The 19482-nt window shown below is 44.4% G+C and overlaps 1 protein-coding gene across 2 annotated transcripts in view; it reads right to left on the reverse strand.

The window, feature by feature from the left end:
* Positions 1-6489: 6489 nt before the first annotated feature.
* The window catches only part of LOC122789655 (mRNA decay activator protein ZFP36L2-like), a 115820-nt gene continuing 102827 nt past the window's right edge, over positions 6490-19482 (reverse strand). For both annotated transcript variants that reach the window (XM_044057067.1, XM_044057069.1), the window contains exon 3: positions 6490-9817. In XM_044057067.1, coding sequence (XP_043913002.1) covers positions 8912-9817 — 906 coding nt within the window. In that variant the 3' untranslated portion in view covers positions 6490-8911. The remainder of the gene's footprint in view (positions 9818-19482) is intronic.

The following is a 19482-nucleotide window of genomic DNA, read 5'->3' on the forward strand; positions in this document are numbered from 1 at the left end:
GTCTTGGGTTATGCAAGTGCAATTTTGTTGAAAAAGAGTTTTCCCCCTATAGGAACTTCCAGGAGAGAAGTACCTGGAGCCATGCAAGGGGGGGGGGGTCATTGAGCCTGTTTTCTATAAGATTGAAGTCAGTCCTCTCCACCCCTGGGGGTGGAAGAACTCCACTGCCTAGGTCTGTAAGATATTTGCTTGGGCCCTCCCTCGAGCACCTATATCTACCTCTGAAGCCTGTCAGAGCTGGGAAAGGACCAATTTTTAGTTGGCCAATTTCTGCTAAATCTTGGGGGCTGAACTTGCAAGAAATCCTTAACTGTTTGCATGGATCTTGCCTTCTCCTCCATTTTCTTTATCACCTCTTCAGCCTTCTCCTCCATTTTCTTTATCACCTCTTCAGCCTTAGACCCAAACAAAACATTATGCTGAACAGGAGCATCCAGTAACTTTGCTTTCACTTTATCAGGTAAGTTTTGTTCCTTTAACCAGGCATGCCTTCTAATGAGTGCCAGAGGCAGCCGCCCTGCAAGAAGCCTCCAAGGCATCAAAACCAGTGCAAACCATGCTTCCCCACTTCAGTGGCATGCATCAAATCCTGTAATTCCTTATCTGCACATGCAGTAATGGTACCTAGCTTTTGTTTCATAACAGAAGTAGAAAATGCTGATATTTTAGCATATGAAATTGGCAATTTAAAGCTCTAATAGATAAAGTAGCTGGTGTACACTTTTTTGCCCCATCTCTCCAAAGCTCTAGAATCTTTATCTGTCGGTGCTTAGCAGGAGCTGGAGGGAAGGAGTCAGGAGTTAAATTAGCCTCAGAAAAGGCATCATCCACAATATCCAAATTAGGAGGAATAGCCAGGGGTCTATGTTGGAAAAGGAAATCCCCAAGTCTTCTTAGATTCAGAGTACTCCTGTCCTTCCCAGTGGAAATGTTCCCTCATGTCATGTAAAGTTTCCCCAAAAGAAAAGGGGGAGAAGCTGAAGGAATGGATTCCTCAGCATCAGAATCTTCATAAGGAGGGAAAGTATATTCCTGTTCAGAGGAAGACACTGAAGAAATAGATGCCTGATCAGAAGATTCATAATCCAAATCCTGCCTTGGCCTTTTGCCTGGAGGGGGATGAGAACCCCTAATCATTGCTAATAAGTCCTCCGCCATTTAAGTAGCCGTTTCTGAGATTTGGGTCCCGGATCAGAAGAGGCCTGGGCTGGTGCCTTAGATTTAGAAGGAGTCCTTGTCTTTGGCTTTGCCTTTATCAGAAGCTGTGTAGGCCTGAAAACCCCCTCTGAAGCCAGTACCTGCACAGCGGCTCTGGACCCATCCGAGGGAGCATTGTCCAAAGGTCCTGTAACCGGAGTGCTCATAAGCCTAGTAGGCTCCTCGTGGGAGTCCATTTTGGCAATCTGTTCTGAAATTGCAGATGATAGGGGCTGTGAAAGCACCTCACTGATGGCCGAACCTGTAGCTGGTTCTGCTTGTAAAACGTAGTCAGATATGAACCTGAGGCCTGTCCTTATCCTTGCATCGTTTGTGAACTCCAGTAGTCGGAAGCATGTCAGATGATATTTTATAATTAAACCGCCTACCAAAGGCGTGAAAAGCAAAATCGTACCTTCGCTTAATAGTACATTGGTTAAATCCAGCACAAGACAAACTAGCTACGTCGTGGTCAGGGCCTAAACAAGAAATACAAGAATGGAAATCCTTATGGAGGTATTTGCTTCCCACAAGAAATGCAATTAACTTTGACATCGGACTGGAGCAAGAAAAAAAAAAAAAGTTTCCCCAACGGGGTACTTCTTTGAGAAGTCAGTCTTCGGACTGAAGCACAAAAAAAAATATCAGGAGTCAGCCAACTGGCACTTGCGAACTGCTTTCACCGCACGGCAAGAAAGACTGGAGAACATGGCGTTGGCTGGCAGCTTTGTACTCCTAGCGCTCTGACATCAGGGAGCATGACTGAATAGCAGACGCCAGACCCTGACTTTGGGATTCTGGCTGACAGAGGACTGCCTGCCGGCTGGAAGAACCCTACAGTGATGACTGCAACAGTGAAACAATGAACATCTAGTACCGCCCTGTTATACCACACAGACATGTCAGATTGTATTGCAATCGTCCCTGGAGGAAGGTCCTGAAGTGCTTGCAACGCCAGAAGCACCGCTCTCATCTCCAGAACGTTGATATGCAGATGAGCCTTGTGTTCTTGCCATGTGGCATGGACAGTCCTGCCCAAGATAATGCCCCCCCCCCCACCAGACCTGGGAGGCATCTGTGGTCAAAGTGTCAACAGGTTGGGCAGGCAAAGGGAGCTCCCGTGAACAAGTTGTTGTGGGGCTATCCACCAACAAAATGTGGTTTTTGCATGATTCCGTCAGCAGAATAGGGTGATTCAGCGGTAGATACTGGAATGACCACTGGGAGAACAGGAGCCATTGAAGGATTCTCATGTGCAACCTGGCTAAAGGTATTAACAGAATGGCCGAGGCCATCATTCCAAGAAGTTGAAGAATCCATTTTGCTTTGACTTTCCGAAGTGGAAGACTTTGAACTTGATGAGGTAGGTTTTGTGCTCTTTCGGTGGGAAGAGCAAATATCCACAGTACCTCTGCGCCTATAAAAATCAGATTGAAAAGGGCAGTAATGCAGATTTTTCCCAGTTTATGGAGACACCTAGTTGAGCACAAAGCTGAATGGTGGCATCCCTATTTGGAGGGGTAGATGCATGGCGGGGGCGGTCAGAAGCCAGTTGTCCAAATAGAGAAACACCTGGAATCCCGGACGTCTCAGGTGAGCTGTAAATACTGCCATGCATTTGGTGAACACCCTAGGGGCTGTGGTGAGACCAAAGGGTAGAGCAAGAAACTGAATGGCTGGCTCCCAACTGGAAGCACAGATACCTCGACGCCTTATTCATTTTTATATGGTAGTAGGCATCTTTGAGATCCAGAGAGCACATCCAATAGTCTTTCCCTAACTAGAGTAGACTGCAGTGTGACCATCCGAAACTTGTCCTTTCACGGATTCATCTGCCGAGGTCCAATATTGGCCTCCAGTCTCAGAACCTGGAGTAAGTTTGGTCTGCTGGGACGGGCTGGATGACTGATAGCAGCTTGTTTATCTCCAGTTGCCTGATCCCTGTGATTGGGTGGGTTGCTTGATCCCTGTGATTGGGTGGAGCACCTGGGATCTTTTTGGGAACAAACGGAAGGGAAAAGGGTATGATATAGCCTCTGGTAACTTGGAACCCACTTGTCATGGTTTATACTTAGCCCAATTGTCATGGTTTATACTTAGCCAGGCTTTTGAATACAAAGAGGAGACCCCCAACTGGCCCCAGAGAAATGTAGTTGGGCCCCACATCAGCAGTGCTAAAGCCAGAAAGGAATCGTGGCCTTGCTGGTACTGCAGACCACCCCTGCCTCTAGGGTGACTTCTACCATTTCCTCCTCCTCTGCCTCTGGAGGATTCACTGAATCCAGAAAGGCGCTCTGACTTTCTGAACCACATTTTACCTCCCCTTTGACCTTAGGGCTATGGAGGGGACAGACTCCCACGGCAGAAGAGTCCATCCTTCCTGCTCGCACAGTGTTTTTCATCTTGGGACCAAACAAGGAACATCAAATGGGGCATAGGTGAAGGTGGACTTGAGGCTCTGCAAAGTTACACAAGTGCATCCAGGAGTGGCCCCCCAAGGGCAACTCTTGAACCCACTGCTCGCTCCATCAGTCGCATGGAGTTAACTACTGAATTTAGGGTGGACAACTGAGCAGAGATCCTATCAGGGACTCTCAGGACAAGCACCCTGTACAGAATCTCCTAACTAGAGGAGATCCCTCTCTAACCTCGTGAAATGGGCAAGATAGTTCAGAGAAGTGTGAAAGCCACGGAACTAAATACATGCTTCCCAAATCCGTCCATCTGTTGAGACTCCTAGTTTGGTGGCTGATGCCACCACCATGGCATCTACAGGAACACCCTTAGACAAGAATTCTTTTCCAAGAGGGGAAGACTCTTCTAGGAACTGGCTCCACAGCATCGGGAGTACCCCACACCTTCTGACCAACCAAGATCCATTAGCTCGAAAGGTGGAGACACCCAAGAGGCAGAGGGTTGAGACCCAAAAGCCTTCAGGTACACCAACTCCTTATCAGAAGGGTTAACAGTGGGCCAGTCGCACCTCTGTTTAAGGATCTCTAAACAGTCCAAAGACCGAGGAAGACTTGGGGACCCCTCAGACTCAGAGGCCAGTGCCCAATGTCAAACTCATCCTGGGAGTCTATATGCTTCCTCTTTTATACTCTTCAGAGGGGGCCCCTTGAAAGAACCTTCTGGGGAGGCCCTGGAAGAGTGAGGGCCAGTGGCTCCTAAGGTTGTGGGTCTGCTGTCTACAGAGAGAGTAGGTACAGAGACTGAAGTGGGAGCCGGGAGGGGGTGTAGATTGTGACAGCACACTCCACCTCAAAAGCAGACCTCTCTGGCTCTGAAGACCGTTCCCACTCCAAAGAGACAAGGACAGTGCCAGAGCCCACTCTGGCAGAAGCACCAAGAGGAAGGCTCGGAACAGACCAAGCTAGACCCTCCCACATCAGTGCCGACAGAAGAGCTTCGGTCCCTGGACATGACAGACTGAGTAGAGTGTGTTGGAGCCGAACTCTGCTCCAATGCAACAGCAAGGGGAGCCAGAACAGAGGGTTCCTCTGGTGGTAACAAGCACTCCAGCTCTGAAAAAACATGGCTCTGAGGAGGAAAACACAGATCAGGGCAAAACTAGTTAGAGTGGCTCCGGTGCAGATTGGGTCGGAGCAAGCAAAAATTTAGGCAGAGCAGACTACTTCAGGAGTCTCAGTACTACCCTCTCCACATCTTCCGAAAGACTCCTGGACGATAAAGTTGGGGATCTCGACCTAGCAAGCACTCGAGATTTGATCAGCAAGGAAACCGGTAGGGACTCTACAGATTGGCTCAGAGCAGAAGAGTCAACTATTTCCAAAGGTTCAGCAGTCGGCACCAAAGCACCTGTGACTGACTGAAACCATGGTGCTCTCCTTCGGCTCTAAAGACAGAGTCAGATGGTTAATTTGGAAGGCGGCACCAAAACACCAGCCGGTGCTGGAGAAGGCCTTTTTGAACCTTTTGATTTGGAGTCAGATCTAGACTTTGAAGACTTAGACGAAAAAGCCGATGAACCTACGAAGGCTTCCTCGAAGGTTGGTTTCAGAAGACCAGAGTATCAGTTTGTTCTCTCCTGCAACACTCAGAGAAAGCATGACAGAACAAACATGATTCCTACAAATGGATGGCTCCCAAGCAGCAGACCGCTACTATGGCCATCAGACATTTTCTGGGAGCACTTCATACATTTTTTGAACCCAGAGGGTTTGTGCTCCTTGCTATCCTTGGACATTGCAACACAACCAAACCAGAGGATAAAAAAAAAAAAAAATGAATAACTGAGGACTAGGTCCTCCAAGTTAAAACAGGCCTAGCCTGGTGTAAGAAACTAGTTCTTTCAAATGTAATAGTGATTAAGACTTTAGCAGATCCCCACCAAAGACCACCAGTAAACTGATAAACAGTAAATCAATAGGGAGCCCCTATTAACGGCAAAACCGCCAAAACTAACTATCTAGGTGGTAAAGCAAGGGACACTTTACAGTAAATATGCAAAAACCACTAGTTAATTAAAATATGCAAGGACTTAGCCAGAGCCAAGAGAAGCACATCCGAACTAGTAGACGTGGCAAACTAGATCTGGGGATTGCACTGGTGCACAATGGGATACCCTGCTTAGCCACGAGCCAACCAGAAGTCTTAAGAGCTTAAAAATCAAAATCGGCTGAGGTGGAGCAGAGGATCGGCTCCGAACCCATATGTAAAAATGAAGGTGAGATTGGACTACCCAACTGCATTTTGTGCCATACTGCACCAACTCAGAGCAGATCTGAGAATTGCCACTTAGACTCTTGATATAGCCTTGTGGTTAACTTTGGAGTCCTTGGTAATCTCTTTCGAAGCTAGCCTTGGATGATTTTGAGGGATGGTAGTTTGCCGATACTGATCAGGGATGCCTTCCCTTCTTGGGATTTTACTTAAGACTCTGCTCTTACAGGGTAGATTTAGGAGCGAAGTTTTAAAACTTGGATCATATAATAGACAAAAAACATGTTTTGGCAGTTTCCCCTCCCTCAACATTCCTGGAAAAAAACAGGAGCAACATCTAAAAACCAAATTTCCCCCCCTTCCACCCCCATTGCTCATTTTAGTATACATTACTTTTACTCCATGGCTGTATAACATTTTGAGCAAGTAGTAATGCCCAAGCATAGTGCATAGTCTCGCACACAATCTTGCTGTGCATAAGCAAATAAGCAGTCACTGTTAGGAAGAAAACACATTAATAAAGCACTACACAGTGTAGGAAAACTGGCTACAGGAAAACTGGCTACAAAACACAAATTACTTTCAAAATCATTGAAATTTCGCAGGTGGAGATCAGAAACCTCAGTCAGGTTCTTTATTAGAGATAAATATTATTAAAAGCCATTAAAGTCATAATCACACTTCAATGACTTTACTAAAATATTCAAACAGTCAATATATTAGTAAATAAACTAATAGTAAATAAAATCATAAAATAAGATTACATTCAACGTCATGAAAACTACCCCATCAAGTACATCTTTCACAAGATAAGATGCTCATTTCAGCCTCAATTTAAAGCCATCTAGGAGCTGCTCCATGCCAGCTAAATAGTGGAATGTGAAGTCTAAGACTAGCATGACTGTTGCATGGCTCACCAATTGTCTTTATTACATCATTTCCCTTCTCACTGTGGTCCAATTCATCTTGTACAGCTTAATTTACATATAGAAACTGTTCACCCAGTGCATTAAGATCAAAAGTCAAAAAACTTTAGTTAACATACCTTTTTAAAGATTAATCACAGTGCTCACAAGATGAGCTTCCCAGTGCTCTTGAGATGGTGGGAAAATTTAGTTAGTTTAGTACCTTCAAAAGGAGCAACACAGTTATTAACTTGATCCTAGTCTCAACTTGGGACAGTACCAAAACTGGTTTCACAACTGTGCAATGCGGACCCTCAGAACCTCCCATCTAAAAGCAAACTGCATGGATATGAAAATTACCCCCGTAATACCTCCAAAGCTATGTACAAGTCAAAGAACTACCAACTTTTTCACCATGCAAACTCCAATGCAGCCACATTTGTCTGCTGCTTAAAAATCAAAACAGCAGAAAGCAAGTTAATGGAATTAAATGCATGCAAGGTTTCATGTTAACCAGATAGATCCCACAAACAGTGGACCCTTTTTTCCAGACATTACCAAAGAACAATTTAGCAACTTGCTCAGGTGTAGACCCTCCCTCGATGCAAGAAAAATTCAATGCTCCATCCCTGCATATCAGACTGGAACACAATATGCTGCAATGCCTCCAACCCATGACCTACAAAACTGTATGATTAACACTTAATGCTGAAAACACACAAGACAAGGTGAAGGTTTCTAGCTCACTGCTAGAAGACAGACAATATAGTAAATAGCAATTGAGTGTACCAGACGTTCTCTGGATGCATGGAGTCACTTTTCCTGTACATCTACATGCACCTACCAAAGTACTGTACGACACCCCCCCTCAAATTCACATCCAGCTGACATCTAAATTCTATAGCTGCCTCCTTCAGTCACACCATTATCTGAAAATTCAAAGCTTCTGCAGCAGTCCATTTAAACTTGGATGTCAGTTTAGCCTGCAGAATTGAAATCTTACTTGCTACTACATCATAGCTTAAATGTTTATTCCCAAAGGCAAGGAAGCCATCTTACTTTAGAGGACCAGGCCACTTTAGGAAAAGGCAAGTATGGGAAATCTACATTGAAGCTCACTACATTCAAAAGAACTGTTCCTTAGCTGTCCTCCAGTCCTTATTTTTTCTTCCAACAAACTATTAATGCAAGTTAAACAGCATGCAAATCAAATCACGAGTGGGATTAATCCATCCAAGATGAACATTCTAAATACAGGAGGCCAAAGCGGTTTCTAGTTATAAAGAGTAAAACCTCACTGAAATACTCACTCAGCTTCTGGGACATAACTTTTCAATGCAAGACATCTGGATTTGCGACATTGTACAATACAGTAGAAATGTAGGTTCCCAAGCTTGCAGTAAGCAAAAATACTTCATTTTAAAGCTTGCACAAAAACTCAGTGCATCAGCAATAGGAAACCACCACTACACAGCACATCTACAATCACCCCCAAAAAACACAAATCACAGCAAGAGAAACTAGTCTGTTACTAGCCTCATTTGACAGACCGGCAACATTTTGGACACTGCATATACTTATGCCATCTTTTCCCTTCAAAGTGTTACAAATTAACACCTGTCAATTACCCAGTGACTAACCAAGGCAATTACAGAGCTTGGGGCAGACAGATTTGCACACTAACAGAACATGTTCCTTCAAACCATTGTGAATGACAGAGATTACAAAATCCAGCAATGAGTACATTTCCAGAGTATAAACCTTAATTGAGGCCAATAGTCTTTGAACAGAGCCTTGGATGTAGACCAGTTCTGATGAGTTTTGTACTGAAATGAGAGGTTTGAAGTTCCTTGTCCATCATTAAGTAATAACATAATGCTTAAAAACAAAGTGAAACATTAGTGCATAAAGAAAATGTTGGAAGCTGGGCACTTTGTGCAAAAATTAAAACCTTAAAAAAAAAAAAAAAAAAATTAAAAAAGGCATTAAAAAACTCCGCTGTATGGAACTGCTTCAGGACAGCTACATTTAAGACTATGGAAAAACCTTCACACTCCACAGGGTTAGACAAAGAAAGGTATGTATATGGCCATTCAAACAGTTTTTGGAGGACAATGTATGCTTCATTCCTGCATCCCTATAGCCAATGGCAGCAAAAGGTCAGTTATCTGCTGGCTTGTGAAGGTAAATGCATTGTTAGCCGAACACTCTGTGGGTACAGGAGAAATACTGCCCATGCAATAATCGGGTGTTCCTGAAGATGTAGATACACCGTCAGAAGATGGTGAGAGCGATCTTCCTGCCAGCTTGTAAACAGCACCTCCTTTGCTGCAGTAGTTAGCAGAGATGAAAGGCTCCACCTCTGCCTGCTGCACTTCATTATTCTCTTGGTTGTGCAAGAAGTGACAACGGGCTCCATATGGACAGAATCCAGTTAAGATGTTACGGCACTGCTCCTTCTTATAATTGTTTTGATGCAGCTTAAACCTAGAGGAAGGAGCTTGGGGTGCTGGTAATCTCCTCTCCTTCTCGTTATGAATGAAGTGGCAGCGTGTCCCATATGGGCACACCCCTAAAGATGCAAACGTACGGCAATATTCAGTCTTGTACTTGCTAATTATCTTCTTAGATCTGTTTTGTCGTACAATCTTCTGTTCATCCAGATCATGAACAAAAAGGCAGCGGGGACCATAAGGGCAGAATCCACATGTATGAAATGTGTGGCAGAGTTCAGTTTTGTACTTGGGGTGTTGTGATGGGACCCTCAGCTCTTGCAATCCATGGGCAAACTGACACCTCTCATTATACTTGCAAGTCCCAGTTATAGCATAACGACTACAAAGCTCAGTTTTGTAGCGAACATAAGAAGGGCACCACCCAGATGCATCAGTAGGCTGGCCAGACGAATCTAATAATGGAAATAGTGAAGCTGACAATGATGGCGAAGTAGACTCTTCAACTGGTTCAGTACTCCAAGGTGAAAAAACCATATCCATACTCCCTGGAGAGGAGTCTTCATCTATAAAAACCTGGAAAGGGAGAAAAAAAAATTAATTGCACCCCAACTGAAGATTAGCGTTTTTTTCATTTCATGCAGTATTCTTATCTTAAAATGCTTGCAAGGACAATTCAGCTATAGCCATTATACAAACTTGAGTACTGTTAAATCACTATTCTAAGGTGAATCAATGTTTTTACTCAAGTCAGAAAATAGAACTAAAAGTAAACTGCATTAATCATTCCAGAGCAAAAGATTTAAAGCCTCCTTGCCTGCAACCCACACAGCTCAGGACTGATTAGGCAAGACTGACCAGTTAACAGATGGACAATGACTTTGCTGAATTACCACCCACTGAAGAATGGATATAAGGGATGCATTACAAGGACCAATGACACTTGTCTGGAAGAACATGCCCTGTGGAAAGTGCAAACCCTTGCTTCAAGGGAACTGGAATGCCAGAGGAAGGGCTAAATTTAAAGCAGAAATACTCTTGGCAGTGTAGCTGCCCCCCCCCCCCCAAAAAAACAAAAGTTACAAATTGGGAAGGTGGGAGAATAGTAAAACAAAAGAGCTATAGCAGAATGAAAGAGTCCAAAAGTAAATTTAGTTCCCACTATTAAAAAGGCTAATTTAGCAGTACTTTAGTTGAGGCAGATAAATTTAACCTCCCAGGGTGATGCTGGTATGTATAGTGATGCACATCCCAGTGGTTCAGCTGGTCCCAGGGAGTTTGACAATTCCTCCCATATAGCCAACAGCATACATGATGCTGGAGGGCTCAGCTCTGTAGTGTCCCCTTCCCCACATGTGGCTCAAACATGGTCAATGGGCTATGCTACTTTGCCAGTGATTATCTGCACCAGTCTCCTCCAAGCTTTCAGATACAGGCTACAGCATTAGCCACCCCTATACACAAGTCAAAATAACCAACCTCCCAACATAAAAAATCTCTAAACAAAACTAAGATACTTCTGCTTAAGGCGAAGGAGTCTAAAGAAACTGCACTCCTGGAAGCACCCCTCACTTTGGAAGATGCTGACATTTGTGCAGACAGGCTTCAGAGGTGCAGAAAGCACCCCAGCCGTGCAGGACTACAATGGTTTCTTGCTCCGTTTTTCAAAGACCTGCTGAGAGACTACAAACAAGTGCTTAAACAGTTTACACTTTCTAATCAAATAAAATTTGCTGTACGTTTTACTGTGCAACTGTATTTTACTGCATTTTTAGTTAGTCCTCTTACAGCTATAATTACTGTTCAGCTGCTTGTGTTAATTTACTTGTTTGCTGCACTTTAACATTAGCATGGGCTAGATTAACATTTTTTGCTGAATCTAGTACAGTTTGAGACCTTTGGAGGTTGTAAAACAAACTTGGAGATGCCCCCTGTCCCCTTGTTGCAGGAAAGTACAGTTTGGACTGATCTAGAGTTGCAGTTGCAGAGCTCTGTTTAGGGAGTTTTAGATTGGGTAATTTGAACACTGGTTCAAATACAGGCTTTTTAAAGCAGAAAAACGGGGAACCTGCCAGTTTGCACACTGAACAGAGGGATTACTGGTTACATACACCTGCTCTCTAGCCTCGCAATCATCTAAACCAAACCTCTTTGCACCCAAGCCCAATACCTCCCCTGCTGCTACTGTTCTAGCCAGACCACGATTAGTCCTGTAACTGTGAACTGTCAGTTCCCCTCCTTTTCTACCTGCCTGAGATGGGTCTGAGCCAGCAACTGCCTCATGTACACCCCCCCCCCAATTTCTAAATCATTCTTGTACCACTTGAGATGCACCTACATTATGAATCTGGAAACACTGCTCTCATGCAATGGATATAGATACAGAGCAGGTTGTCAGCCCACCCAACACCTATGCATGATGGCACACACAAACATGTAATAAAAAAAACAAACAAAACAAACACTACCTACACACCAGAGCGCAACACCAGCTAACCTCAACACCCACACAAGCGTCTCCAAAGTCCACAAGGCAACACATCTTCTCAATCTTAGTGAAAGACTTCCCCCTCACCAGGCTGAACAAAGTCAGTCTTTCTGATGCTAGGATTTGTCAGATTATAGGCACTCAAGAACAGTTATGATTCGATTATAGTACACGTTTGTGTGAATGAACTTGAGACATAACTCCCTGGACTACATGGAGACATGATTGAGCTTTGATTATGCTAGAGGCAGGTATGTCCCTAGCCTTGAGCAGCATATTACAAAGACACCCACTCTGCCTACTTGGATCTACTAGAATCCATCAAGAAACATCCTAACACCATGATTCTGGGTGATTTTAGTCTATTGACTGGGTAAGTTACTGGTGCTCACTCACTTGCCCAAAGGTTCAACTGAAATGCCATGGACCACCTGGACATCCAAATACTGGAGCCAACATCTGATCTGGTGCTTGCCGATATGTGGTACGACTGTAGTAAATACCACCACATACACAGAGCCTGTGAACACAGGAAGCATTAACAGGTTCTGTGAAAAACTTCACATCCATACTCAGGTAACCAACCGGCTACTAGACAGATTTGGAGAATCGCCTGCTGTCCCCATCCAGTCATCCCCAAAGTAAGACTGCCATCATTCATTAGCCTGTTAAAGACAGCATGTAATCAATGAAACAATGTTCCAGGTTGCCCTTTAAACATGACCTAGCAGACGCACTTGGACAAGTTTAACCACAGGGTGAGAACTAGTTATGTTTCAGTGGAATGAAGGATAGCAACAGTAATCGCCCTGCACAAAAGGGGGACCATCAACCAACTGCAGGCATTAAGACCAAAAGCTTGGCTAGACTCATCTGCAAGGCCATGGACAATTATGTACATGGGTATCTTCAAACTCTGGACCCAACAGTTTTCAGATTCATTAAAGGTAAACCATGCCTGTTAAACCTGGAGGACTTAGAGTGCATACAGCCCATCTCGACTTAGCCAAGACATTTGACAATCCACCACTTTGGTATTAGAGAAACTTTCAGTTGGCAATTAACTCCTACATTACTAGATGGGCAGCCAACTGGCTCACCAACAGGTCACATACAAAGTCTGCAATCTAGCAAAATACCAAAATTCCCATTATTCCCTTTTGGGCAAGCAGACATCCCTGCTAATTATAGACACCCCCCCCATCCAAGTGTAGACCCAGTGATACATGATCCGGGTACAGTCTGAAATTTGAGCACCAAGTTTCCACAGTAGTAAAGAAATCGTATGTGGGTGGCACATCTTAGAAGTAAAGGCATCACATCTAGAGCCAAGGTGGTTATAATGCCATTATACTATTCCCATGGACCAATAATCCAGTACAATGTTCCCTTCTGCATGTACTGCAACACACCTGCAACAAAGTACAGTTGTGTACACTTACATAAATGTAGATGTTAGAGTGCATTCACTGTTGCAGTCATTACATTTAGGTAATCTGCTGGCAGGTTTCCCCTCAGTCAGCCTGAACAGTCTTTGGTCCTGCGCCAGTTGCACTCTTCCATGAGGTCAGGTCATCAGGGGTATAAAACATTCAGCCGACACCATTTTATTCATTTTTTTCTTGCCCCAGATATCAGGTGCTAGTGTATAGCGAAGGAAAGAAAAAGTATAGAAAGGGGGATGACAGGTGGGTAACCCAGACTGCAGTGAATACACCATCTACATTTATGGTAAGTGTACACAACTGTACTACGTTTTTAGTGTTTCACTGTTGCAGTCTTACATTTGGGTAGAATCCCAAAGCTATGGATGGGAGGATGGAACTAAACAGCATTAGGGGTAGCTATAAGGCCCTGCAGAACTGCAGTGGCAAAGCCTGCCCTGGATTTGGAGGCGGCAAATGATAATGCTTTGTGAAGGTATGAACAGAGCTCCAAGTAGCAGCTTCTAGAATGTCTTTGGTTGGAGCCACTCTGAGAAACTGCTGAAGCAGAGGCAGCCCTGGTGGAATGTGATCTGATCCCCTTGGGCACAGGTTTACCATGGTGCAAGTAGCAGAAACTAGCTGTCTGCTTGGATATAGCCTTCCCCTCTGACCCTGCTGCAAATGCAACCAGTAGTTGCTCAGACTTTTAGAGATCTGGTCCTGTTTAAGTAGAATCTTGGTGGTCTGTGTATATCCAATAAATGTAGAATCTGCTCCCCCTTGTTCTGTGGATTTGGGTAAAATGTTGGCATGTGAATGGTCTGGTTAAGAACCACACTGGATACCACCTTAGGCATAAAAGGATTGGTCCCAAGGGACACCCTGTCTGGTTAAAATATAAAAGGCTCCACTGCCATGAGAACCTGCAGTTCTGAAACCCTTCTTGCTGAAGTGACTGCCAAGAGAAAAGCTGCCCCCCCCAAAAGAGAAAGGTTATATCTGCAGTAGCTGCTGGTTCAAAATGAGGCAGGGTGAGTTTACAGCACAAAATTGAGGTCCCATGCAGGAGCTGTGATCTTCTGGAGGCCTTACATTTTTGGCCCCTTTAAGATGCTAAGCAGAGAATGAGAAGAGGGGAGGCTCTTGTGTTGTAATGAGCCAAGATGGCACAGGCATGGATTTTTATTGAAAAAGATAGGCCCTTGTCAAGCATCAGTCAAATATTGCAAAATCTGAGGAATATTGGGCTTTGTTGCGTGTTCCTTGTGCTTGGTTCCAAGCACAGAATCTCTTCCATTTGTTAGCATAATATTTTCTAGTACTAGGCCTTCTGGCTTCCAAAATTACATCCACAGATTTACTGAGGTGTTGATCAGCCATGCTGCAAGATTCAGAGTTTGGTGCAGTGTGCGCAGAATTTGATTTTTCTGCAGAGACAGTAGATTAGGTATTTGAGGCAAGTACCATGGAGGATGTTGAGACATTCCTTAGAAGTGGGTACCAGTGCTGGCGAGGTCAGTCTGGAGCAACAAGGATCATTTTTGGTTTCCTGTCGGACTTTTAGTAAGACCTTGGAGAGTAGAGGCAGAGGGGGAAAGGCAAAGACTGATAGGGCATTCACTTTCCATGCTTTTTTGTGACTAGTTCTTGTGCAGAATTTGTCCAACTGAATTTTGGGGGACAGGCAAATAGATCTATGTCTGGGCTCCCTCATTTCTGTTAACATGCTGAAGATTTGTGGATCCAGTTTCCATTTGTGCAGGTCCATAACATTTCTGCTTAGGTCGTGCCAGAGTATTTTGTTTTCCTGGCAGGAACTGAGCTTGAAGATGCATTTGGTAAGTCAAGGCTGTGTTCCACAAAGCCATGGCTAGTCTGCAAAGGGGGTAGGAATGTGTACCCCCTGCTTGTTTATGTACCACATAACTGGTGTTGGTCCATCTCAGCAGTTGTCCTGGATGAAGGACTTGAAGGCTGTCAGAGCATCTTTGATTGATATGCAGATGCATTTGGTTTGGGCTCCATTTGCCCTGAATGCATCTCCCAGTCAGGTGGACCCCCCCCACACGTATAATCTGATGAGTTTGTAGTTACGGTTTGGGTGGCAGGGGTAGAAAGTGAATGACAGTCCCTTGTTCTGGTGACATGTCTCTGCCCACCAAAGAAACTCCTGTTGTAGGCAGGGAATGAGAAGAAACAAGTTTCCAGACTGACAATGTTGACTCAGGTACCATTGAAGTTTCCTCGTATGCAGTCTCATATGAAATTAGTAGAAAGCAGGATGCCATGAACCCCAAAAACCTGCAGAATTTGTCTTGCAGATAACTGGGTTTGTGTTTCCATTTGTTTGAAGTATGTTGGTCAGTTGCCTTTATAAGGTAAGCAGTCTGGCAGTTGTATTCAAGCTTGCACCCAGGAATGTAAATTATTTGAGGGTACCAGTTGTGATTTTTGTTTATGGTGTACCCCTAGACATGCCAACTCCAGATGTTGGGAGTATCTTTGTCCTCTGCTTGAATGAGACGGTCTTCCAGATGAGGATAAATTTGAATGCTTAGTCTGCAGAACGCAATTACTGGTGCCAGGCACTTTGTAAAGACCCTTGGTGCAGTAGATGAGCCAAAGGGCAGTGCAGAGAACTAGTACCTGCTTTGAAGTGGAGGGATCTTCTGCACAATTCCCTTATTGGGATATGCAGGTATACCTAGAGTTACTAACCAAGCATTCCTGCCTAGCAAAAAAAAAAACAGCATTTTGAATTTTGGAATGTCCAGGGGAAAAAAAATAAAAATCGATAAGTCTAGTATGGAGGTCATGAATAGTAATTTCTGGGTACCATGAAGACTTGTCCTTTTTCTAGTACCGGTTGGATAGCCCCCATATCCACGAGGGACGACTGGTTTCTGGGCCTCTGCCCACTGGTTGTGGCAGATCCAGCCATCCGTTTGGAATGGGCAAAGCATGGAAATTAAATCTGTACCCCTGGGACACTGTTTAATACCCACTTGTCCTGGGTAATTAACTGCCAATTTTGAGCATGAAATGCTAGGGCTGCTAAAGTGCTTGGTGATGGTAGAGGAAAGTCACTGAGACTTTTTACTGTAGGGTTGTGCTTTGTTCCCTCCAGTTTTGGAGGTGGAGGCACCCCATTGCTTTGACCTTAAGAAAGCAAGTGCCTGGATTTGCCTTGAGTGGCTCTGTTGGACACAGGAAATGACCAGTTTTTAGTAGGCCAGTGTCTACTGAACCTTGGTGGCTGCACTTGCAAGAAATCTTAGTTTACATACATCTTTGTCTTCCATTTTCTTTAAAACCTCTTCTGCCTTATTACCAGAGTATTATGCTGCAAAGGGGCATCCAACAATTTAGCTTTAACATGATCAGGTAAATTTTGCTCCTTGAGCCAGGCATGCCTTCTAATCACAGATCTAGTAATGGCGGCCCTACAAGAGGCCTGCAAGGAATCAAAACCACATTGCAAAGTATGCTTTCAAACCTGTTCTGCTGAACGCAATACTTAACTATTTTCCACACAATCAGAAATCATTTTCCGTTTCAGTAAGCCCATAACATGCTGTTTATATTTAAGCATATGAAACAGGCAGTTTCAAGACCAGATTGCCAAGGTTGCAGATGTATAAACCCTCTTTCCCCATCTATCCAGCACCCTGGAATCTGTCAGAGGGGGTAGGAAATTTGGCTGTAGAGGCCTTTACACCCTTGGGATCCTGAGAAATAGTCTCAGTATCAGCAACAGGATTTTTTAATAGAAATTTGAGAGAGTCAGGAACCTTGTAATACCAGTCTGGCTTACTAGGAGCTGGAGGTAGGGAATCAGGTGCCATGCTTGATTCTGAAAACATATCAATGTCTAATACAGGAGGTATTGCCAAGGGCCTATGCTGAGGAAGGAAACTCCTAAGCCTCTGATTCAGAGAAGTTCTGACTCTCCCAGTGAAAATATTCCCTTAAAGTGTGCAAAGTCTCTCCAAAAGAGATCCTCAGGAGGAGATTCAGATGGGATTGATTCCTCTGCATCAGAATCCTCATAGGGTGGAATAGAAAATTCCTGATCAGAAGAGGAATCAGAAGAAATGGAAACCTGCCCTGAAGATTCATAATCAGTGCCTTGCCTAGGCCTCTTAGCAGGGTGGGGGGAGGGGGGTTGGGAACCCCTGATCAAGGCAATTAAATCCTCAGCCATTTTGTTACTCTCTTTAAGCATAGGGGCCTGAGCATGCAACTCGGTCGGTTTTTTAGACTGCCGTCTTTGACCTTGATTTTGAGGCTGGCGGTTTAATATAAAAATGTCGAGGCCTGAAAACACCCTCAGAACTCTGCCTGCTAAATGGCTCCAAACCCATCCAAGGGAGACATCCACAGGTTCAATACTCAATCTCATGGTATACCAGACTCCGAATGGGTCTCTGTAGAGGCCTGCGACTCAAAGTAGCAGGTATTATGGGCTGCGAAAGCACCTCACTGAACTGGCGACTGGCTTAGAAGCTTAATCGGCTTTGGACCTAGACTGTCTTGTCTTTCCATGCATTTTTTGTGAACTCTGGTAGTCGGATTGCTAACCGAAGACATTTCAGTTTAAATCTTTAACCAAAATATTTTGAAGCAAAAATATAACGCTTAGTGCGTTGGTTAAATCTAGCACAAAACTGACAGCAAGGCACGTTGTGATCTGGGCCAAAGCAAGGAATACAATACAAATGAAAATTCTTGAGGTATTTGCTTCCCACAAGTAATGCAATTAACTTTTCCCGACATTGGTAAGGAGCAAGAAAAAAAGTTTCCCCAACGGGGTACTTCGCTTAGACTGAAGCCTTCAGTTCTGAAACTGTGAAAATTTCAGCAGTCAGCAGACCGGCACTTGCCAACTGCTTTGGGCACCGCACGGCAAGCGAGACTTAAAATGGTGTCGGCTGCATGTTTTATACCCCCCAACAATCTGACGTCATGGGAAGAGGAGACCTCAACCAATGCAGGACCCAATACTTATTCAGGCTGACTGAGGGCAACCTGCCAGCAGATTACAACAGAGAAACTAACATCTGGAGAGACCAGAGGTTTCTCACCAAGTTACAGGGTACACACAAAGCAAGTCTTGTGAGTCAAGACTGAAAGCCTCGCCCATCTTACAGGTTGCTAAGAGGGCACCTTGATTGGCTTTACAGGGTGCACTCAGACCTGGCCCCGATGGAAATGCTACATTCATACAAATTGCAGGAGATCACTTGCGCTAGGGGCATTAACCTAGTCTCAGACCTCAACAGGTCACGCTGGAAATAATCTCCCAGAGACCACTTTTCTGGAAAAAGATTCCAATTCATGTGAAAGAGCCCTCCCCTGGCCCTCTTCAACTTAAATCAATGGATAGGTGACCAAACATTGCTCCGAAGGTGGTGCCCCTTCATGGAGACCATCAACTGGGGCACCTTGGGATAGATATGGCAAGGCTTTAAGGGCTCTAGGGCCATTTGCCTAGTAACCTCCAATGAAAGCTTAGGCTGAACACTAAATGTGCCAAAACCAGGTAGGGCAAAGCCAAAATTAAGTTTCAATCTCAAAATGCTAAAATATTTAGCCCTGAAACACTGGTCTACTCCCTCACAAATGTCCAGTGGACACTCTAGCAATCTTCCCCATCAGACATGCAGGAAAGCAGAAGACAAACTGGTCTATTGGACAACCTTCATAAGGTATCTGGCCTCTGCTCAGTCCTCATTTTGATGTCCCAAAGCATGCATCCTACCACTAGTCTCAACATTAGAGGCGACAAATGAAGTGCCCAACTGTTCTGCCCTCACTGCCCAGGTTTCTGTAGTATTGGGGGGTCACTAATGTTTTATAGTTCACCTTCCAATTTCTTTGAAATTGCATACCCTATCCCTGATGACCTGTGCCAGAAGGCTGCAGCCCCACCAATTCTAGCTTTGACTCCTCATTTTGAAGTCAGTTCTCAACCATCCCTTCCAAATACTTGAAGCAGTTTATCTGCTCCAATAGCTTCCCCTTCAGTCTCAATTTGTAATTTCCAGTTACACACCATTTGCTGTCATGACAACTGCAAAGTCTGTACATAGGGGAATGAAGTCATGTGCAGACACCGCTTTCACCAGCTTCAAGTTTCCCCGACTACTGCTTGCAACCAACTGTGGCCACCAGTGGCTTTATATTGTAGGCACACTTTCGCTGCGGAAGACTTTGCAGTCACTACCCCAATGCCCACTCTACAAGGGAGTCTGTTCAACCTTTGCCACTTGTGTGATCTTGTGATAGCAGAAAGTACAGTTGAGTACACTTACCATAACTGTAGA

The sequence above is a fragment of the Protopterus annectens genome, chromosome 15.part0 (genome assembly GCF_019279795.1).
Source record: "Protopterus annectens isolate FY-2018-M chromosome 15.part0, PAN1.0, whole genome shotgun sequence".
NCBI classification, from domain to species: Eukaryota; Metazoa; Chordata; order Ceratodontiformes; family Protopteridae; genus Protopterus; species Protopterus annectens.